The sequence below is a fragment of the Antennarius striatus genome, chromosome 4 (assembly GCF_040054535.1).
Source record: "Antennarius striatus isolate MH-2024 chromosome 4, ASM4005453v1, whole genome shotgun sequence".
Lineage (NCBI taxonomy): Eukaryota > Metazoa > Chordata > Actinopteri > Lophiiformes > Antennariidae > Antennarius > Antennarius striatus.
The window spans coordinates 8,525,930-8,547,679 of NC_090779.1; the positions used below are offsets into that span (position 1 = coordinate 8,525,930).

The 21,750-nt window shown below is 40.7% G+C and overlaps 5 protein-coding genes across 7 annotated transcripts; 3 read left to right on the forward strand and 2 right to left on the reverse strand.

Annotated features, from left to right (window-relative positions):
* The first annotated feature begins 86 nt into the window (after positions 1-86).
* Positions 87-5,193, forward strand: cd151 (CD151 molecule). 2 transcript variants are annotated; one of them, XM_068313557.1, is made up of 9 exons: positions 88-248; positions 1,121-1,205; positions 1,872-2,063; positions 2,634-2,708; positions 3,058-3,078; positions 3,404-3,508; positions 3,701-3,850; positions 3,928-4,014; positions 4,169-5,193. In XM_068313557.1, exons 2-9 carry the CDS (start codon positions 1,122-1,124, stop codon positions 4,226-4,228), a joined length of 774 nt encoding a protein of 257 aa, XP_068169658.1. In that variant the 5' UTR covers positions 88-248; position 1,121; the 3' UTR covers positions 4,229-5,193. The 2 variants fall into 2 exon arrangements, with proteins under 2 accessions (XP_068169659.1, XP_068169658.1); XM_068313558.1 differs by lacking the exon at positions 3,058-3,078 and having other exon boundaries at positions 87-248.
* A 78-nt stretch (positions 5,194-5,271) lies between these two features.
* On the forward strand, positions 5,272-7,474 carry gatd1 (glutamine amidotransferase class 1 domain containing 1). The gene is made up of 7 exons (XM_068313559.1): positions 5,272-5,429; positions 5,568-5,644; positions 6,577-6,682; positions 6,764-6,871; positions 6,951-7,042; positions 7,142-7,235; positions 7,334-7,474. Exons 1-7 carry the CDS (start codon positions 5,381-5,383, stop codon positions 7,447-7,449), a joined length of 642 nt encoding a protein of 213 aa, XP_068169660.1. The 5' UTR covers positions 5,272-5,380; the 3' UTR covers positions 7,450-7,474.
* A 512-nt stretch (positions 7,475-7,986) lies between these two features.
* On the reverse strand, positions 7,987-12,557 carry chid1 (chitinase domain containing 1). Its single transcript, XM_068313556.1, has 12 exons — positions 12,205-12,557; positions 11,881-12,024; positions 9,959-10,091; positions 9,799-9,843; positions 9,610-9,716; positions 9,466-9,527; positions 9,296-9,385; positions 9,107-9,208; positions 8,820-8,969; positions 8,384-8,464; positions 8,257-8,299; positions 7,987-8,121 (listed from the first exon to the last, which is right to left on the reverse strand). The coding sequence occupies exons 1-12, from the start codon at positions 12,322-12,324 to the stop codon at positions 8,023-8,025; spliced, it is 1,176 nt and encodes a 391-aa protein (XP_068169657.1). The 5' UTR covers positions 12,325-12,557; the 3' UTR covers positions 7,987-8,022.
* A 137-nt stretch (positions 12,558-12,694) lies between these two features.
* ighmbp2 (immunoglobulin mu DNA binding protein 2) lies at positions 12,695-19,185 on the forward strand. 2 transcript variants are annotated; one of them, XM_068313920.1, is made up of 16 exons: positions 12,695-12,829; positions 13,331-13,413; positions 14,659-14,828; positions 14,911-15,106; positions 15,192-15,289; positions 15,439-15,605; positions 15,726-15,926; positions 15,997-16,144; positions 16,227-16,401; positions 16,766-16,948; positions 17,026-17,144; positions 17,214-17,308; positions 17,530-17,653; positions 17,743-18,552; positions 18,630-18,829; positions 18,987-19,185. In XM_068313920.1, exons 2-16 carry the CDS (start codon positions 13,334-13,336, stop codon positions 19,179-19,181), a joined length of 2,961 nt encoding a protein of 986 aa, XP_068170021.1. In that variant the 5' UTR covers positions 12,695-12,829; positions 13,331-13,333; the 3' UTR covers positions 19,182-19,185. The 2 variants fall into 2 exon arrangements, with proteins under 2 accessions (XP_068170021.1, XP_068170023.1); XM_068313922.1 differs by lacking the exons at positions 12,695-12,829; positions 13,331-13,413; positions 14,659-14,828 and having other exon boundaries at positions 14,966-15,106; positions 15,513-15,605.
* Positions 19,186-19,338: 153 nt separating this feature from the next.
* LOC137594449 (zinc-binding protein A33-like) lies at positions 19,339-21,672 on the reverse strand. The gene is made up of 6 exons (XM_068313923.1): positions 21,250-21,672; positions 20,799-20,894; positions 20,387-20,617; positions 20,172-20,194; positions 19,979-20,097; positions 19,339-19,909 (listed from the first exon to the last, which is right to left on the reverse strand). The coding sequence occupies exons 1-6, from the start codon at positions 21,637-21,639 to the stop codon at positions 19,344-19,346; spliced, it is 1,425 nt and encodes a 474-aa protein (XP_068170024.1). The 5' UTR covers positions 21,640-21,672; the 3' UTR covers positions 19,339-19,343.
* Between the last annotated feature and the right edge of the window lie 78 nt (positions 21,673-21,750).

Consider the following 21,750-nt stretch of genomic DNA (forward strand, 5'->3'; position numbering starts at 1 on the left):
AAGCTCATGTGCTTGAGAAACCAGTTGGGGGCAGCCGTGGACTGCAGAGGTCCAGGAGCTCCCTCCAGTGCCAAAAGAGGACAGACTCTGGGACATTCGGGTGGGAGGCTCTGGTCAAGTGTCAACTGAGAACTTACACTGTTGCAGTTAACCTTGAAAGACAGCAGCGTGTGGACACGGGTTGTTGGGATCTGGGAAGACGTTGCTCCAATAATCTACATCCTTCAGGGCTGACCGTCTAAAATCAGGTGGGATATTTTAGCCTGACAGGAAAGGGAGAACAATTTTTCCATGACACAATGAGTTAAAAATAACTTGATTCTAACCACTGTGGGATTTTGTTTTGCTGGACAATCACATTCATGCATAGAGTATTATTTTTTATGATGGCAATGCTTTTTTTTCTATCTGTTCAAAATTTTAGTGTTTAAAATTATGTTAGTTTATTTATTTATTACTTTCTTGTAAATATGTTCACTTATGTATATAAATTTAAAACACCTTCTAATGATGCCAGGAATCATAATTTCCTGCAAAGTAGAAGCAAAGAGAAGTTTGGGTTAGGATAAAACAGACTTGCTAATTCATGGAGTAAAGCCTTCAAAGTCAACACTCAAGTGTGAGATCAGGTTGAGTTACTGGGATGAGGTACATATATATCTGTCTGAATGACATGTGACACAAGTTGTTCAGTGTGTTTTCCCCACAACATATTTGATTTCATCCTTGAGTGCTGCCCTTTGCACTTTTATAACAACTTTATTACATGTATGGTATTGACCTCATTGTGTTTATTCTCTACTGTTTACTCATAGATGGTAAATATAAATCTACTGTATATTTTAAAATAGCTCTTGGGAACATTCATCTATACTGTGAACTCCTCCCAGTGAATCAGTTTTACATTGGAACTAAACCTGACTGGAGGACATTCTTGCATGTATACTGTAACTGATTCAATCAGATATTAAACTGCTGCCACATGAGTATAAATATGACCTGAGCTCTGAGCACCTTAAGATCGTCCTCTGTTCCACTCCTCTATAAAATTTGATGTTATTTAAAATTCCTCCTGTGTATATGTCAATCTAAGGTGTACTAACTTGTGCATTCTTCTCAGAATGGAAGCTCAAGCTGGAAAAACACAAGCCTGTGGGACAATTTGTCTGAAATATCTGCTTCTTCTCTTCAACATCCTGTTTTGGGTGAGTTAATGAGGAAACACTTTTCTTTGACTTTAGACCTTAGACATTCTCTAACTGTTGACACCATTGATACTTATAATTTAATGCTAATTAAGGCATATTTGCTTGAGAGAATGATGGCAATTTTATAGTTATGGCATGGGTCAAACGATTTACGTTGTTTTAAAGCACAAAAAATGAAGTCCTACATTATTTTTTGTACAGAGTATATTTAGTAAACTATTCCTATTACCATCATATTACACATTTATTGACCATAATATATATTTCTGCCTTATGATTTATTATTTAGTTCCACCACTGTATAAACACTAGTTCTGCAAGAAAAAAAAAATTATTATTGAATATTGATGCCATGTAGTCTGTGCTAAATAGATTCTGCAATACTACAATAAAAATGACTATTAGTTCTTCACTTTGATTATATTGACTTTAGCTTTTAAGGGTGGATTGCCTCAGCTCTTCTTTCGGATACAATATGAAACATGTAGTTATACATATATGAAGATCGATGCACCTCAGGTAACAAAAACTAATTGGTCAAAAGGTTAGCTGATGTGAGGAATGAGGTGTTGACTGTATCACCTTCACCTTTAAGCATTTACAAAATCCAAGCAGTGCATTCCTTTGTGTGAGCATCTGGTTTTATCTGGTTCTGTCTTTCAGCTGGCAGGAGGGGCTGTCCTGGCAGTGGGGGTGTGGACACTAGTGGAAAAGAGTGACTACATCAGCCTACTGAACTCCAGCCTGTACTCAGCATCAGCCTACATCCTAATAGCTGCTGGCGTCATTGTAATAGTGACTGGGATAATTGGATGCTGTGCTACTCTGAAGGAGAAGAAGAGTCTTTTGATTGTGGTAAAATCAGATCAGATGCACCAAACACAGCCCAGAGACATAAATCTTGCTGATTCTTTCATTTTATTCCACCAGAGCATGAATCCTACTGAACTATGAATCACAAACCAAGTGAAGGCACCTTTACATCCACAAGTACAGAGAGTTAATCCTGGCTGACCTTCTGTCTCATCTGTCTTCATTCAGTTCAGCTCATTATGTCAGACAGACACAGCTGTCCGATTTAAAAGACAAAGTCATGCCGTGTGTCTTTAAGAGGTTAGATTTAGAGTGTGGCTCATGTCAGAGGTATGAGGAGCATCACAAACGGCTGCTCGGACTAAAAGTTGTATGAGAGACAGACGCAGTGAGCTGATGTCATAAAAAAACACAACCTCTGTGACGTCACGTCTATTTTCATTGTCATCACAGCCTTAGTAATGAATGAATGAACTTCCTGTAACAATCGTGAATCATGCATAACTTTATTTTTGGGGTTGTTTACATACGTTTATTGCTAATGTCATATTTCACTGCCGTCATTTTCACCTGGATTTTTAAAAAAAATAATTTTATGCTCTTCCTTCACAGTATTTGTGTTTGCTGCTCTGTATTTTCCTGCTGGAAGTCATTGCTGGTGTGCTGGCCTACATTACTTACCAAGAGGTAAACTGCTTTGCCTTCTGTTTGTACATGAGAACAAAACAATCATAAATAAATGTTGATTTCAATATTAATATTTTTTGTCAAGTTCTAATTTATTTTAATGTGAATATTTTACTTTGTCAAATCCATGTGGTTTAATTTTCACTGCTGCAAGTACGGATCATGCTTCTTTAATAGGTTGTTTTCATTCCTTTTTCTTCAAATTTTTCATGTACATTTTAAAAAATGCTTTAAGTGCTGAAGTTGCTCCACTCTGCGGTGAGATCTTCTCTGCATGCTTCTCTGTGCATGTTCTTCATACTTTCTCTTTATTCACCCCTTTCTTCCTTCCCCTCTTTTCTTGCTCCAGTGTTTCCCTTTCTGCTACCAGGTAATTTGCTACCACAGTTTTCTGTTTTATATCAATCTGATGCTCAGGCAATAAAGAAATGGGTTGTTTTCATTGTTTGTAGTTTGTAGGTCAGGTAACCAAAACATTTTATTAGTAAATGTATGTGTGGAATGCTGATTTGAACAGGGAGTAGGGTCAGAGGATCCATGCTCATGTGTTTTTAGTTATGGGTGGGCATTGCACAGATACCCTGGAATGTTACAGGGGAGGAAAGAAACTTGACCAGAGTCTATTTTTATTTATAGAAGGAGATTCATAGATGACACCATTTTTCCTGTCCTGAAATATTTCTTCTGTCTCACAGCTGAATGAGGAGCTCAGACAAAACCTGAAGATGACCATGCAGCAGAAATACAAGCAGCCTGGAGAGGACAGTGTCACGCAAGCTGTGGATAAACTTCAGCAGGAGGTATGGACATGAAAATGTAACATGTATACAATTCATTGCAAATTTAGTGGCAGAAAAAAAAATTGCCTAACAATGTGCGGTATTGTATAAATGACTTCAGTTAACCTTCGTTAGAAATCTGAAAGCCTTTGCATATTAGTTACTAATTCCTTTGTCTCTTTCCTGTCTTTGCTCCATCCTGCACCCACTCAGTTTAAGTGCTGTGGAAGTCACAACTATTCAGACTGGCTGGAAAACGCATGGATCCAGTCCAATGAGCACCTTGTTCCTGACAGCTGCTGTAAAACCCACATTGAGCTGTGCGGCCGCAGAGATCACCCTTCCAACATCTACAAGGTGGAGGTAAGTGGAGCCTTTGGGTGTCGCGATTTTATATAATTAACATGATTAAAATTTTTCCATTTTTCTCTTAATGACAGGGAGGCTGTATTATGAAATTAGAGGAATTCATCTTAAGCCAGTTGTATATTCTCGGTGCAGTGGGCATTGGGATTGCATGTCTACAGGTAAAGCACTAAACCCTGAGCAAGATATTATATTTTATAAAACACAACATAAAATTAAACCTATGTTGTGCATATGCTCCAAGCTAAGGACCCAAGTAGTTGCTTTTGTCTACAATGTCAAACTAACATACTTCTTGTGCCTTTTTTCTTTCAGCTTGTGGGGATGATGTTTACTTGCTGCCTTTATAGAAATTTGGAAGAAGATCCTCTTTGATCTTCAACCGTCTTCAGTATTACAAAAGCATACAGACACATTAAAAATTGTAAAGTGTTTGGGTAAACTCTTTGATACCCCACTTTTAAAGCAGTTCTGGATGCTGTGAAATTGCAATATCAGAGGATGACATAAAGAATATATATATATATATATGCTACAAATACACACTGCTGCTGGGCAGCCCTGTTCCTCTTTTTGCAAATTTTTGTTGTATGCTATAGAGATTAGATACATTGCCATCATCTAGTGCACCAGTATCTCACACAAAACCATAAACCTATTTTGTGTACTCAATAAAATGGAAAGAATAACACATCTGAATATACAGTACTCTCATAGTAGTTAATGCATAGTCTATTTTCTTGAAATGTTTTCTGAACTATACTGTAGAGTGCTTTTAACTACCATTTATAATAGGTTGTCAGATATTTGTGTTTTGCAATAAAACATGTCATCAAAGTTTCATTACGTACACTGTAAAATTAGTTGGTGCTGATCAAGTAAGGATCAGGATTCTGTTTCTGCATGCCCTTTTGACCTCTGAGATTTTCAGAACATATCTCAGTACAGGCTATTCTGTTTGTCCAGCTGGAATTGTCGACCACCCTGTTGAAAACAGGTGAGGGGAGGTTAGAGAGTGTGACATCAGTCTCAGTTCAGAATCTTATCTATGCATTATATGGTTAAATGGCTAATAGTTTACTGTGACATTAGTGAATGAGATATCAAAAATTTAAATTTTGAGAAGCTTCCTTTTACTTTAAAATAATGTTATTTAGATGAAATTGTAACCAAAACATTAAGGTGTAAAGAACAGGGAAATATAAGCATGGCTGTGCCTGAATTTGAAATCAGTGTTGGTATTTTCTTTGCTTGTTTTTAATGTATCGCACAGCAAAAACATATTTTTTTTTTAACCGGTGTATGTACATTTTTGTTTATTAAACTGCTAACTAAAGTGACCACTCTTTATTGATTCATTTTTTTCCTTCTTGTGCTTTTATTATGAAATCTATAAACGGATGTTGTGGTCAGCTGACAGGACTTCCTGTTTCCGTGTCTCCGGTAGTAGTTTCATCCTGATCATCGTCCTATTCATTTCAACCGAAGTCAAATATTTCATGTAGCGGGAACACAAATATCAGCACGATGTCCGCTAAACCAACTTGTCTGATTGTGACGAGCGCTTCCGCACAAGGTGGGTCCGTCAGCGGTCAGCGGGGGGCAGGGCTGGTGGGGATAATGACCAGTGATCCTGGAGTCACTTTAACCTGCTTACCTGTTCTTCTCTTTACAAAGTTCCCCAGATCGGTTTTAACTGTGCTTGTTCCCTCAGGGGTGTCAGCAAAGTCTTTCCACCAGTCGTTCAGTCTGTGTGCCCCAGTGTTTAACCTCCAGACGGCCACACCAGGGGTAAGACAAGCACTCAAAACATGTGCAGGTGTGAGCATTAGCACTTAAAAATATACACCTGCAACAATTGTTTGAAAATAAGTAGGAAGAATGATCGATTATGGATATGCAGCAAAAGTTTTTCACCTCCAACATGAACCAAAACAATTATAAATAAATGAATACAGTAGAAATCCTTCTAATAGGCCTCCAAATGACGTCATCTTATGGAATAGCTGCTGGCTCCGTGAAGGATGTTCACACTACACTGATTTATAATAAAATCTAAATTGGATCACATTGCTAGACAAGCCAGAACTCCAGAGAAACCTTCACCATCCCAAAGGCAACATCAGGCCCCGACATCCCTCTGTGAAAGACCACTCTATCTACAGCTACAGTACAGCTGGAGTGGGCAATTCATTTATTTATCACTTGTTAATTATGAGATGAAGATGACACTCTGCACTCTGGATAATGATGGAATTTAGCAAAATTTCTGAATTCGTTTACTAGTCAACCTGTGGACTGATCAGCAGGTTATTCTATGACGATAATCTGTGTTGCCCCTAAAAAATGCCTTTAACTTGAGGTCTCATTCATCCACAAACACTTGTGCAGTAGTAGTAGAGAAATAACTACTACTGGTATAAATGGGATTTTATTGAGTATCAAAATAATATTTCCTATTTAAAACACCAGGAAATAAGAGTTGACTTATTTACTTGTAAGTACTTTGTCATCTGTTGGATCATGGACATGATACATACCATTTCCATGATCAGTGTGAAACAAAGTAATGTTTATAGTGAGGTTACTGATAACGTGATTGGAAAGAGACATTATGAAATCATGTTTGATGATCCTTTTAGGACACCTAAGGTTGCTATGGGTAGCAGTCTGGCCTCAGCAGAGGTAACATAGTTGTTTTTTTTGTTTTTTTATTATCACAGGGGAAGCCAATTGAATTTATTGGTACTGATGAAACCACTGCTAGATGGGTGCAGGATTTCAATGTGAAACCGTACGCAACCCCAGCCAAACTTGAATCTATAGATGGTGAGAAAATTCTTTTCAACCAATTTTTGTAAATAATTTGATTTTGAAGCTGCTCACTTAAATCACGATGACTATTTCCAGGTGCCCGATACCAGGCGTTGCTTATTCCAGATTGTCCCGGAGCACTGAATGACCTAGCACACAGCGGTTCTCTGCATCGCATTCTCAAGCACTTCATCTCTCACCAAAGTACTGTGAAGCTAATTTCAATAGAAGCCAGTGTTTGATAATGTCTGTTGTAGAGCCGTGTTCCTTTCTCTGTATGCAGAGCCTGTTTGTGCGGTGGGACAAGGGGTGGCTGGACTGTGTTGCGCTACTGAGGGGCAGGAGTGGATCTTCAGTGGCTACAGTTTAACTGGGGTTAGTCTTTCTCAAGGAAGCATGAAGAAAAATCAAACACAAATACCGTTATATTCACTCTTCAATGCATTTAATAACAACAGCTGTTTTTGCTGAAAGCCCTCAGTGTTTGAACTCGTGCGGAGGCCTGACTTTGCCAACCTACCCTTGGTCGTTGAGGACTTTGTGAAAGACAACGGTGGCTCATACACGGGTAAGCTGACCTCAGAGCGTTGATAACAAATTGTGAAATATTTAGTCTGCATTTTTAAAACCTAAAACAATGTCTTGTTTGTTTCTTGTGTTTTCCAGCAAGTCAAGAAGACGCTCTGCACATAGTCGTAGACAGACACCTAATAACTGGTCAGAATATGCAATCGACTTCCCTTGCGGTAAATAATTTAATCCTGCTATGTGGTGTCAAATGAAAATAAAATGTATCAACAGCAGAAACAAACTAAACAGCTTTGTTTTTCCACATTTATAATTGTGTAATTAAACAAACATTAATCTAAAACAAATATTGGAATTTGGTGGGGAGAACAGATGTTTGGCAACACTATCAACAGAAATTCATTAACTACAATAAAAATAAAAACACAATCAAATCTGTCTCAATTTAACATGAAAAAAGGATTAAATTACAAGAACAGGTGATGAAGGCCACATTTGTAATATGTGAGCAATATAACCCCTCGTTTAATCTTGATACATATTGTTCAATGAATTCTGTTGACCAAATTTAATCACAGCATTATCCATGTAAAGGAGTACAACATCCTGAAGTACAGCACCTAATGTCTGCTTCTTGTATCATTCAAATCCACGAATCCCAGATTTGTTCATGTAGAAAACGGTCAGCCAGTTTCACAGGTAGAGTCACTCACTCAGAAAAAAAAGACCTGCATGCATCTCTTGGGTTTTTGGTGTAACATGACCAGGAAAAAAAAACAGAGAAAAAGAATGTGCAGACAATTCCTTGGTCTTGAGCTCGAAGGCTTTCATAAGAGGTCATAGAAATAATCCAGTCCTTGTCCTAATTCCCATAAGGAAATTCCTGTTCCCAGTTCAGTAGCTAAAGAGATCCTCATGTGGATTGACTATAAAATGATTGTTTTAAAAAGTTAATATCAAAATAAACTTTATAACATCAGTTCAGTTAAATAAGATCACCAGCCATCGGTGTTGTTTGTTGAGTTAACCATGAACTCAGTGATTATATGAGGATGTCTTACCTTCAGTGATGGGTAGTACATCACATGCTTCACTCCATTGTTTCTGAAATAAAATCACTGCTTGTTAAAAAACCCTCCAGGAAGATCGGGGGTTTATCTCTGACAGTAAGTGTGTCTGAATCCTTACTTCTTGTAGGTGAAATAGTGCTCTCTTGAATATTCATCCCAGATGTGTTTTGGCCTGTGTTCACGCAGAATCTCAATGTATCTGCAGGACATCAGAGACGTTTAACTCAGCGTTACCTCTCCTGAAAACCACCTTACTTTGGACTGTAACTTTAACCAGTTCATGCTACCATAAATAGAACTTTATTCTGCCACTGTTAGTCTATAATGTATTCATGACTATTTAATAATAAAATTAAATAATAATAAAAAATTAAGGAGGAAAATAATTCTCAAACAAAAGGCTATCTGTAGCCTTGTGAAATATATTTCACTGCCTCAACTGATGTCACTCTAGACACAACAATGTTTAACACAACACTAAACCAGTGGGGAATTGTTTCAAAAGTTGACAAAGTGTTGAAAGATGAATAAAGTGTACAGCGGTATTATCTCACCGTCCTCCCAGGACTGGCTCAGTTCCCTGGCTGGCAAAATCAAGGCCATACAAATTAAGTCCAAGCAGGATTTTTTGCCTCCACTGGGTGCCAGGTGCCAGCTGGAGGACACAGTCCCTCATCCAGGGCAGGGGAGAGCTTGGGCCCGGCCTACCAAGACAAATGCACATTTCTCAGCACACATTAATTGCATTTATACTATCAGTCATCGGGTAGCTGTGATTTACTCGAATCACGTATTTACATTCTCAACGCACACTTGGACGTCACCTGTCTGTGGCACTCACCTAGTACCACTAGAGTAGTCATATGTCATGAGGCTGAATCCATCCACTGCAGGAGCCAACTGTTCAAACTCCTCCCTGCCGAACATACCTGGCTGCCCCGTGCTGCCAGAGATGAAACAAAGGCTCAAAATTCACTGCCAGGTTCTTTCATTTTTCTATATTTTAGCAGCTGAAAGTGAGTTCGATCACCTTGTAACAGCAGGTGGAACGACAAGAATGCAGTCTAATCTTTTTGCCTTCAAAGTCTCACATATGTGTTTCACCAGATGGACCAGCTCCCTGCACGCAGTTGATATTACATGTTTCATTATTTGTGTTTCTCTATGACTCGACTCAGATACAGAAACAAAGTAACTCACTTTCGTTTGTTACCGCCCAGCTGGCTCCACAGCTCCAAGGTGAACCCATCGAAACCTTCGGTCTGCAAGGCCACAGCTTCATCAGACACACACGGAACAAAAACACTGTCGCCATTGAGTCCAGGTTTTACACAGCTCAGTTACCTTTGCGACATCCACTAGCTCATTCGCCAGCTCTTCAATTTCATCTTCACTTCCCAGCACGCTCATGTAATCCTGGTAAGACCAGCCATCAAACAACAGCCGAGGCACTGACAGGAAAGGAAGCATGTCGAATAAACTACTGACAACACCAGAGTCTTTTCTGACACCACACGTTAAACATCGGCTCACCAATTGCAACTTTTTTGTTGGACCTGCGTACAGCTTTGACCCAGCCTGAAAAGATAAAATGACCCTTTACAGTTTTCTCTTTACTCATTTTTGGTGATGCTTTTGATATCTGACAAACACTAGAAAATCCATCTGAGTGCTGGTGGTGCTGGTCGTTTACCAGGGTCATGATCGTGGAGTCCAGTAACGTCAAAAGTTTCAGGTCCCCGTCGTCGGAGCTGAAGCCACACCGGAGACACTGAAGTTAGTTTAGAGCCAAATGTCTTGGCGATGTCGTAGCCGTGGGAATTCCACTGGAGGAAAAATGATATAAGACAGACATGGAGTCAAAACATTACTCACCAGTTTCACTTTCACAAAGTCACGTCTGTCTTCATGCGAGAGCTGCTGTTTGTGTCTGTAGGTATTGGCCAAGCACACACAACACAACATCGCCACCATTGTAAATAATCTGATAGAGGTCTTAACTTTACCAACAGTTCAGAAACTGGATAGACTGACTGTTCTGGTTGAAAAATGCCTTTGTGTGTATTAACCAGCCAACAATGCAACAAAACACTAATCTGTTTGATCGCATGTAAAAAAGAAACAGGATTAAACTTGATGAACAGGTTCCAACTGTCTGCTACATCAGCAGAAACCACCGCCACTCATGCTGTGCTGTGAAACATATTTGCACCTTTACAGATTTGTTTTGCTTTGCTTGTTTGCCACATTTAAATGTTTACGATCATCCAAAAAAAAAAAAAAACCATTGAGGAAAGACAATGAAAGTGAAGACAAAATGCAGCTTTTAAACATTCCACTCCATTCAATGAAGGTAAAAAGTTATTCAAAATCTGCATGACTGCTGTAACTGAGGAAACCTTTCCAGAGTCAGTGACTTTGTTTCACATTTGTTCTTGGATTTCCTTAAACAACGCAATGTGTCACGTTTCAAGATCTTTTAGACAACTTCACTTTGTCAGGTAATTTTGATTAAGGTGAATCCTTGGTTCAACAGCATCAGGATTAGTAATCAGGCACCTGAAATTAAACTCAGCTTTCCAAAAACTGTGGTCAATAACAGTTAATTCATGATTTGACAAGGCAGGAGTTACTTTTTTTTTTTACATAGGGCCAGATAGGTTTCTTCCCCCTTGATACATTAAATTACCATTTAAAAACTGTCTTTTGTTTATACGTGGTTAACTTTGTAAACCTGCCTTTCAGCTGTCCTGTTAGCTTGTCACCCTTTCTTCCATTTTAGATGAACACTCATATTTTTTGGCAGAGTTTTTTTTATGCCTGATGCCTTTCCTCCTGCAAAACTCTGCATTTATCCAGCCATACACCTGACGTTGGCTTCTGCAGATGCTGGGAATTTAACCCGCAGCATACATGTGAAGCATGTGTTCCACCACTGAGTTACACTCCCGGCCTTAGTTGGATGTACCTTGGGTTATCTTTGTCCTATATTAAAATTTGTTTGATGATATGAAGCATTTTAGAGTGACAAATATGCAAACGAAGAAGAAATCAGGAAGAGGGTGAACACTTTTCCACGACATTTTAGCTACGTGTTTTGATAAACCACAACAAATCATCTGCTTGTGCCGGTGCTGTGCTGACAGGATGCCATCGCTGGTCTTGGATCTTGTGTGTGGAGGGCTATGTTATGTGGATGCCCTTGAGTGTTTCCATGGCTCCATTGTGGGATGGAGCCCCCACCTAAACCCAATTAAAAACCTGTGGGGTTGATTGTGTGTGTGTGTTTGTGTGTGTGTGTGTGTGTGTGTGTGTGTGTCAGCGTCATCATCCACAGGCTCAGCAGCAGCTCTGAGGAGTCTGTGCCAGTCCATGAGGAGGAGCATTACTACTGTTATCACTTCTGATGAGGGACCAACTACTTTCTGATTGTTAAATCTTTGTATACATCTGGTATTTCAGCTGAGAAATTTACATTTATATTTGCATTTGGTTGCTAGATTTGTAAGTAATTACATAACAAGAGTTAACAAGGAACAAAACACAGGTTGTTGTTTTCAAGAGACCAGTGATTTTTGAACCCTTGAGTCTGGATAAACTTGGTTTCAGACTTACAGGTGTGACATATCCAAGCACCTGTCCGTGAAACGTTCTCCTGATGTGGGCATGGTGTCGTTTCTCCTCCTTCACGATGTCCTTCCAGTGCGGGTCTGACACCACCAGGCCTCTCTCCAGAACAGACAACTCAGCAGGAGATGTCTGGAGGTGGAATCAAAAGCACAGCAGCCCGTTTCAGTGACAGACAACCAGCATCGCGACAGGACAACCGACAGGTGAGGCCCGGGGCCCCAGAGCCCGTTGTCATGCCAGCGAGAGTTTTTACACCTGACTTGACGTGACAGCTCACAGCAGCCTCACTGTTTCCCTGAAGTTACTCACCTCGGTCTCAGCTTTATGTGACTTCTTTGCATCAGATTTTGAGAGTGTGGCACTGACTAACCAGCAGCAGGACAGGGCTTGCAGCAGGAATAATGTCGTCTTCATGTCCAAGAAATGCATTGAAGAGGAGTCGTGAAGCAGTTAAAATAAAAACGGGTTCCCTCAGGTCTTCAGGTTTACAGTGTTACAAGTGCTTCCTTCCTGATCCGGTAGATTAGCAGGCAGCATGTCCTCTCGATGCTTGAATTACACAGACCAAGAAGCGGAAGGGGTCTCCTCCATGGTGCTACACTCCACCGCCTCGACCTGAATGTGACTGGCGAGCGGGTAGCGCGCGCTTGATTGACAGCTTAGTTCAACGTGTCTCTGGAACTATTTCCGCTTTGACGGTTTTTCAGAATAAAATGTGCAATCAGGAACCGGAAGTCATCCGAATCGATAGATGGCAACTTAGTTCAAGTAACAACCTCACGTACCGTAGAAGAAGACAACATGACCAAACATCTCAAGCTGTCAGTGACTTAAAACCCACAGAGACTTTATCTAAAACGTTTGCGACCTACCCCGCATGGTTAAAAGGCGTGTTTCTTTCATCTCGTACTTACCAAACGTCCAACATTTACCGGTGAGCGTTACGCTTTCTTGCTAACTGCAATTATAAATTGTAATGGGATAGCTTGGCTAGCATGCTAATGACACCATTTCTGTAAGTGAGTTACTCAAAGCTTTATTTAAATTGGTTGACGTGTTTATTAGTTCTCACATTGCCCCAAATCAGAACAAATGTACATTTGGAAGAAAAACTACTCAGTCCCGAGTGTTTATTAGGTTTATTGGCAAAATGTAATCTTTTCTGTTTGAAATCACCAGATCATCCTACTTTAAATTACAAACATGACAGGTGTTATTTCCTGATATATCAAACCCTTTTGTTGCTTTTACCTGCTGCAAATATGATGTACGTACTTTTTATCCAACCAACTAACCCATCTATAAATTTGACCATCAGGTTGTGACCTGTTTTGTATTACATTAAATCCAACAGTAGTTAGACAAGAGGATCCCTTCTGATCTGCCTGATGTCTGTCTTTGAGTTCGAGCTGAAATGCTGTTTTCTGTCTATTAGTGAATGATGGCGGTGGAAAAGTTTGTTTCAAAGACGCTTGAGCTTCTTCAGGAAGAGAGGGAGGCTGAATTAGAGGAAACCAGGTGAGCCATGTTAAATAACATGCAAACTGATAAACTGATGTACATTAGGGCGGCACAGCAGGTAGCGCTGTGGCATCACAGCAAGACAGTTCCGCGTGGGTTCTTTGCAGGTTCTCCAGCTTCCTCCCACCTCCAAAAAAATGTTCCTGAGGTGAATTGATCATTCCAGACGGCCTATTGGTGTGTGTGTGTGTGTGTGTGTGTGTGTGTGTGTGTGTGTGTGTGTGTGTGTGTGTGTGTGTGTGTGTGTGTGTGTGTGTGTGTGTGTGTGTGTGTGGTGGGTGGTTGTTTGTCTTTCATGTGGCACTGGCTTCATGTTTGGAGTGTCCCCCGCCACTTTCCCACAAACCAGCTGGGTTATGCTCCAGCGACCCCCATGATCCACCAGAAGAGGAACAAGTGGTAGACAATGAATGAATGATATACTTTATCAGAAAGGGGTAGTCCACCAGTTTTATTTTTGCACTTCCACAGAAAGTTTGAGACTTGGAAGCCACAGCTTTAAAAGTAAAGTTACACTGGTGTGGGTTATGTCTCATGATGCCACTCAATAGCATCCACTCACCAGAGACCTCACCACACCCCGCAAACTCCACATCCCCGTTACTAAAGTAGGTTCTCTTCAAAATATCTGAAGCCAAGCCACTCCTACACAAAAGGTGTGTAACTTAGTTATACACAGAAGCAGCGGTCCATAAAAGAAGTACAATTAATTTTTACATGTAAAATTAGTGAATCTTACCTTTTTAGCTCGAAGAATTGTGGTATTGGTTTATAAGTAAGGGAAGTCTTTGGCATTTACTTAGTTTTATCCCACAAATACAACAAAACAGTAAATGTAAATGTATATACTTTATTAATCCCGTAGGGAAATTATTAGCACACTCCAGATCACACTGTTAGTTTTAGTTGCATGCATATATATATAGTGTGTACAGGCCCGTAACACACACACACACAAGGGGGCTGTAGCCATGCAATGGGGGAAGGGGGGTTAGAGCGGCGGGCAGCTCCTTCTTGGTGTGTCCTAATGAGCAACTTATAACGGGGACGGCGCCTTGCTCACGGGCGCCTCGGCAGTGCTCCCGCCCAATGACCTCACACTCTGAGGTGACTGGGCGGGAGGGGGAATTGAACGGTCAATCCTGCAATCATTGGACGACCTGCTCAACCAACTGAGCCACTGCCGCCTGGTATTTTTGAGGGATGTTTCTATGAAATAAGCATCTTGATTTGTGTCTCTAGGATATGGCAGCAGAGTGTCTCTCTCAAGGATCTTCAAAATAAAGGCGTTTGCCTGCTTAAGTTGCATATAGCAAGTCAGACCACAGGCCTGTATGGTCGCACAGTTGTTGTCCTTGAACCAAGAAAGCATCTTGGTTTCTCTTCTCTGCCTAGCAACAGCTTCGGACCTGGTGAGACAGAATATTATGATAAAGATGTGTTGGTGTTTGAGTAATGCTTAATGTAATAAGTACAATATGTCTTTTGTTACAGGAGACATAGTTGGCCTGTATGACGCCAGTGGATGCACCATGGATTCTCAGGTTGGCTCAGGAGTTGTGACAAGGGTCAGCCAAACTTCTATAAGTGTTGCGTTTGATGATTCAAAAGATGGCCTCAGCTTTGATACAAATGCTCTTTACAACCTCATGAAGTTAGCAAATGACATCACTTACAAACGAATGAAAAAGTAAGCAATACTAATAATAATTCACTGTCAGGTGTAGACCAAGTGTGCAAACAGAGTAAACATTCTGTTTATTTCGTGCTTCCAGGGCGTTGAATGAATTAAATGGATACAACAACGGACCAGCTGGAAATCTGATAAATGTCCTCTTTGGAGAAACAAAACCTTCTTCCCAGTCTCAACCACGTAATACATGCTTCACAACATAAGAACTTATACAACTAATCACTCTGTGATCGATTGTCCTTGGTGTTAGTGTTTACCCAAGTATACAACCTACTCTTCAGACTGATTTCAAAGCAAAACACAATGATTCTGCTTATTCTGTGTTTCAGCAGACAAAGTTGAATTTTTTAACTCAAACCTGGATGATTCCCAAAGAGAAGCTGTGTCTTTTGCTTTGTCTCAGAGAGAACTAGCAGTGATTCATGGACCACCAGGAACTGGGAAAACAACCACTGTGGTAGAGATTATCTTGCAAGCAGTTAAACAAGGCCAAAAGGTGCAGAGGAAGGATTTTTATTACAGTACATGTTAACATTAGTCTTTTTTTGTAATTTTCGCTTCTTGCTGCAGCATTTGTTCCACAGGATTATTTCATGTTTTTGTTTTGCCTGAGCAGGTGCTCTGCTGTGCCCCCTCTAATGTGGCTGTGGATAATTTAGTGGAGAGGTTAGCACTATGCAAAGCAAAGGTCCTGAGGCTGGGTCATCCTGCTCGGCTTCTGGAGTCCATACAGAAACATTCGCTTGACGCCATAATCTCTCAGAGCGACAATGCCAACATCATTGCTGACATTCGCGAGGACATCGATAAAGCTTTTGTAAGTAGTGTGTGCTCCTAATAAGGTGCAAACATAAATTACTTTTAATATTTTATTTTATTTTTTAAAGGGGAGAATGAAGAAGATGTCGGGAAAAGGTGAGCGAATTAACTTCAAAAGGGAAATAGGGGAGTTGAGAAAAGAGCTGAAAACCAGGGAAACCGCAGCCATCACCCAGATCCTGAAAAGAGCTGATGTTGTGTTATCAACTAACACAGGTCAGCAATGGCTTATAGAGTGAAGAAAATTGTTCAGTCCGATGATGAAATGCAATCACAGAGTCCTTGTCTGCAAACACAGGTGTTTGTAATGATGGCCCTCTGAAGTACCTGCCAGCAGAGCACTTTGATTGGGTGGTGATTGATGAGTGCGCTCAGGCCCTGGAGAGCAGCTGCTGGATTGCCCTACTCAGAGCACGCAAGTGTATTCTAGCAGGAGACTACAAGCAGTTACCCCCTACCATCAAATCACAAACGTAAACAGATGGGATTTTTTTTTTCTTTTTTGCACATAGAGCTAAAATAACTAATAATAATAATATTGGGACACTTTTTCCCTCGGCAGTCGAATGATTTTTCTTACAGCCACTTGACAATCTGAAATATCTCATTCAAACAGTAAATATTCAAGTTATATTCAGTTAAAGTTAAGTGATCCTGTCTGAGAGCTTAAATGTTGCTGAATACATGGCTGCACAAACAAAAATGAAAATTCCTCTTATAATGGCAGAAATTACTAATTTTTATTGGACCATGGGTCAAAGTAAGATGCTCTGAGAAATGTTTTCAGAATGTTTTATAGGATCTCATATGAATTTGCTTTCTTCATCTGCTCTGCAGGGCTGCGTTGAAAGGCCTGTCTGTCAGTCTTATGGAGAGACTAATCCAGATGTACGGCGACACTGTGGTCCGTATGCTGACAGTTCAGTACCGCATGAACAGCGCCATCATGGACTGGGCTTCCAAAGAGATGTATCAGGGAAGACTAACAGCTCACACTTCTGTAGAGAGACATTTGTTAAAGTGAGTGTGGTCATAGTAATAAAAATATTTTATACAGTGAAGGATTTCCCAATAAGTATTTTACCTTTGACACAAAGGGATCTACCTGGAGTCACCTGCACTGAAGAGACCAGCACCCCGCTGCTTCTTATTGACACTGCAGGCTGTGGTCTGAGTGAGATGGAGGTCACAGATGAGCAGTCCAAGGGCAATCAAGGTCGGCCATTTTTATTGTAAAAACACATATCTTAGTTAGTTACTAACAGGATGTGATCTTTATCCTCAGGTGAGGTAGACCTTGTTGAGCTTCACATTAAGACCTTGACTGAAGCTGGGCTTAAAGCTAAACATATAGCTGTTATTGCTCCATACAATCTACAAGTAAGTCAATGAATGAACTGTGCCTTTTAAAATATGCAATGGCATTCTCAATTGCTGCTATAGGACTGTGTTAAAATAGTTCTATAATTTATTCTTCATCGACACTAGACAGTAAGGAAAATAAAATCACACAAATTGAAATGGACAGTTTTAACTAAAAATCTAAATGAGTTATTAATGAATTATTGGATGATTATGATGGGGGTTTTTTGTGTGTAAAGGTGGATCTCCTGCGCCAGAAACTTTGTGCAAAACATCCAGAACTAGAGATAAAGTCAGTGGATGGATTCCAAGGCAGAGAGAAAGAGGCTGTGGTGTTGTCGTTGGTTCGGTCCAACAGAAAAGGTGCCTTCTTCTACTGTGAAATTGTCTATCTGCCAAATTATGAATGCTATCCACTGTAAATTACATGTTTGCGTCCGTCTTGATTCTAGGGGAGGTTGGGTTTCTGGCTGAAGACAGGAGGATCAATGTGGCCATCACACGTGCGAGACGTCACATCGCTGTTGTGTGTGACACACAGACTGTCCAGAATCATCCTTTCCTCAAGTCCCTCATCAATCATATGACCATTTTTGGAGAGGTCAGAACAGCATTTGAGTATATGCAAGACATTGTCCCACAGAATTACACCCGCGACCACAAAGACACAAAGGCCAATATGGCTACAAGCAACTCTGTGTCCTCAAAACCAAAGATTAAAGATCAGCCTACCAACAAAACCAAACAAGCCCAGAATAAGCCAGTTAGTAGCAGCGGGAATGAAAGCACCACTAATGCTAAAGACACAAAGCCCTGTGTAACACTACCAACGGAGGAACAGCAGAAGAATAGATATGCTGAGATTAGAGAGCAGGTGCAGAGCTTTCTGAAGGACTTAAATCATAATGAACTACACTTTCCATCATCCTTTAACTCTCATGACCGTCTACTGGTCCATCAGATCTCTGAGGAGTTGGGCCTCGTGCATGAGAGTAAAGGTGAGGGGAAAGACAGATACATCACTGTCTCTAGGTTACTGTGTGAAACACCAGCAGAGGAGCCGACACTTGAAAAAGAAACAGAAGCAGCACAGGAAGAGGAGCCTGTTAGAGAATTGCTGAGCAAACCTGCATTAGACCTGAAAAGTTTACATTTAGAGCGAATGAAGAGAGAGCAGCAAAAGAGAGAAGAAAATGCTCAGCAAAACAAACAACAGACTACATCGACAGCTTCGTCATCAAAGAAAACAAAGTCAGCGAAAGGTTTGTTTGAAAAATATTAAATTTCATGATTTTTGATGCCTGTTACCAACTAGTTAGCTCTACCATTTGTTTTCCAGGAAAACATAAAACAAAGGCGGGGGCCTGTGACATCGCTGCCGCCGCTGCTCCAGATGACGACTTTGACGCTCTGATCAACGCGGTCAAAAAGGCAGAAAGTGTGTGCAGCTTTGTCAAGTGTAAGGCATCTGTGCTAACACTTGGACAGCTTTGTCTGTTCTGCAACAGGCAGTATTGTCTCAGTCATCATATACCAGAGGTAAGACAGACTCAAAGCCAAAGGTGCATGTTAGTGTTTGAATTTCTATTAGGTGATGCAGCTGTGATTAACTGATTTCATCATATGGTTGCTCTTGGAAATTAATGGATTGTCAGTAAGTCGTGTGTACGTGACACATGAATTTTATTTTGTGTAGGTTCATGGCTGTGGAGATAAAGCAAAGTCTCATGCTCGAATGAGAATAAGCAAAGAAGGTATTCTTTATGCTGGGAGTGGGAAGAAAGACAACTCCATGGACCCCAACAAGAAAGCCCATCTTCAGAGGAAACTGGACTCTAAACTGAAAGATATGGCATCACAGAGAAAACCAAAGAAAGAGGACAGTAAATGAACACAACTGGAGATTTATTATCAATTCAGATTCTTTTGAAATAGATTTAACATACCATGCTATTTCTAACGTTTCCTGGATACTGGTTGGTGGTTGTAATTTGCTGCTTGTGTGCAGAGTCATCAATATTTAAACACATAACACTTTCACAGAGCTAAACATCTACTGTGTGTGAGCGTTCTCCGTCTCCACTGTCATTTTCAGAGGACAGACTTTCAGTGGACTCGAGTCTTTCCCGTCTTGATTCAATCCAGGGGAGAAGTAGGGAAAAATCCTCTCTGTAAACTTGTCATTAAATGTGTGCATTGTTGTCAAGTCAGCAGTGTTGATAAAAACTACTTTTCCTTTTTCAAAGTCTAATTTTATGGTAATCCTCGCGGGCTTCTGCTTCACCACCAGCTTGACTGGAGGTGACATCTGGGCCCAGAAACAGTCTCCACTACACAGGCCGATTACCCAGAAACCCTCAGGTGGGTTTAGGTTGACGACGCTCTTCCTTTTGATGGACTCTGTGGCCACCCCAATGTACCATTCTTTGCCTTGACCCACTTCTACGGTCCAGCTGTGCTTTCCAGATGTGAAGCCGGTGGCTCCCAGGACACTCATATGGGCAGTGCAACGTTCAGGGTTGTCAGGTAGGATCTGCCTGCTGCTGCTCTGTACACAGGTCAGCTCCTCAGACAGCGCTAAGTTGGGATGGGCCGTGTTTGGATCCAAAGTGAAGGGAACTGAAAGTACAGTCAAAGTTCAGACACACTGGAAATACTTGAATGGACACTGAGTGTTTGTTTACCCACCACAGGCGACGACACTGGCCATCTTTCTCCACATTTCAAATTTAAGTGACACCAGATGTCTTGCAGAGTCGATCAGGATTTCTCTTAAACACTCCGGCTCTTGAATGTTGATAATGACGCTGAAGCACACCAGGATTAAAACTTAGTATGCAGACAGTTTGTTAGTTTTTGGTAGATACTAAAACATGCTTACTTTTTCTTTGTCTTCTTGTAGTCCTTAAAAAAATAAAAGCATCTTATGAAAAAAATTCTAGGACTAAATGCTTGATGAATCCAGGTGAAAGGCTAGTTACTGCTATAACTGTAATGTCACTGGCACCTGTCCCAGCTATGTGTAATAAACACATTTATGAGCATCTTACTCTTGTCATTGAGGTTCAGATATGTTTCCAGAATGTGTAAACGTACCTGCAAAAATGGGAAATCCTTCGCCCTGAGGGCCGCCTCAATTCCACTGATGTTGGAAAAGAGCTTTTCGATCTGGTCTGTGATGTTTTTCAGCTTGTCACACATGACCTTGGTCCTAATATCCTCCTCATGTCTGAGCGCCTTCACTCTTGCTTTTTCTTCCTCCCAGAGGAAACCGTGCAGCTTCTCAAACTCCTCCTTTATCGTTTTCTCGTTTTTACAAGCTTGACTCTGTAGAGTTGGAGAGGGGTTTTTGTTAGTAATTAACAAAAGGAAGATTTTCTCTGAGCATGAAACTGTAAAAACAGAATGACGCTTTAGAATGTCAGATACTTCAAAATACCTCTGTCTCCTCACAAAAGTGTGAGAAGACTGAGGTATGAATGCCAGACATTAGTGTTCTACTGAGTACCTGAATAAAGATCTTTGTGTCCTCCCATTGCTCTTTCGTCTTGATCAATACGCTGAGTTTTTTCCTCATCGACTCCAGCCTGGTTGATATTTCTTCCTGAAACATTCACACAACAACCGTGAGTTTAAATCAGGAATGAAACAATTCATCTCGTTTTGTCTGCATTTCTAATGTTGATCTTAGTCTTCTGCTTGATGATTAATTTGTTGCTTATGTAAAGACAAATAAAATGTGAAGATGTCACCTGGGACTTGTTCTGGATGATATGGATTAAATGATAGAGTGAGTGAAAAAACAATTAGCAGTGAAAATAATCTCTAGTTATAGGCTTCATGAAATGCCTACTACTCGTCTAACAACCACAGTGTTCTCAGACGTCTGTTCTCAGAGGTGATGGGGTTGTGTGATTCTGTCAGATCATGTTTGAAGTCATCCTTGTATCTTACTCTACCTTTTTCTGAAGGGACGCCACCTCTACGGGGTAGCACTCATGGATCCTGTGGCGTTTTGACATTTGGCAGACCAGACAGATGAGCTGTTCGTCGTTCTGGCAGAAAATTGTCAGCTTCTCTTGGTGAAGAGGACAAACCTGATCCCTGTTGGTCTTTTGCTCTTGATACTCCTCAGCGGCTATCTTTAGTTCCAGATTGATAGGAGGCCTCTGGGGGACGGACACGATGCGACACACAGGACATTCTCGACGTCCTCTCCATTCCCAGAATTTCTGTAAACAAATTCTGCAGATATTGTGGCCACAGCTCAGGAGAACAGGCACACAGTAAATGCCAGAGCATTGAGGGCAAAGTAAGTCCTTCTCAGAGGGTAAAGTTACTGCTGCCATCGGGGTCGAAACACTCGTAGGAAATGAAGTTACAGGAAGTCATCATACCTGCTTTTCAGGTGTTTCAGATGGGGAGGAGGCTGCAACCTTTACCTGGAGCTGACAGGTCAG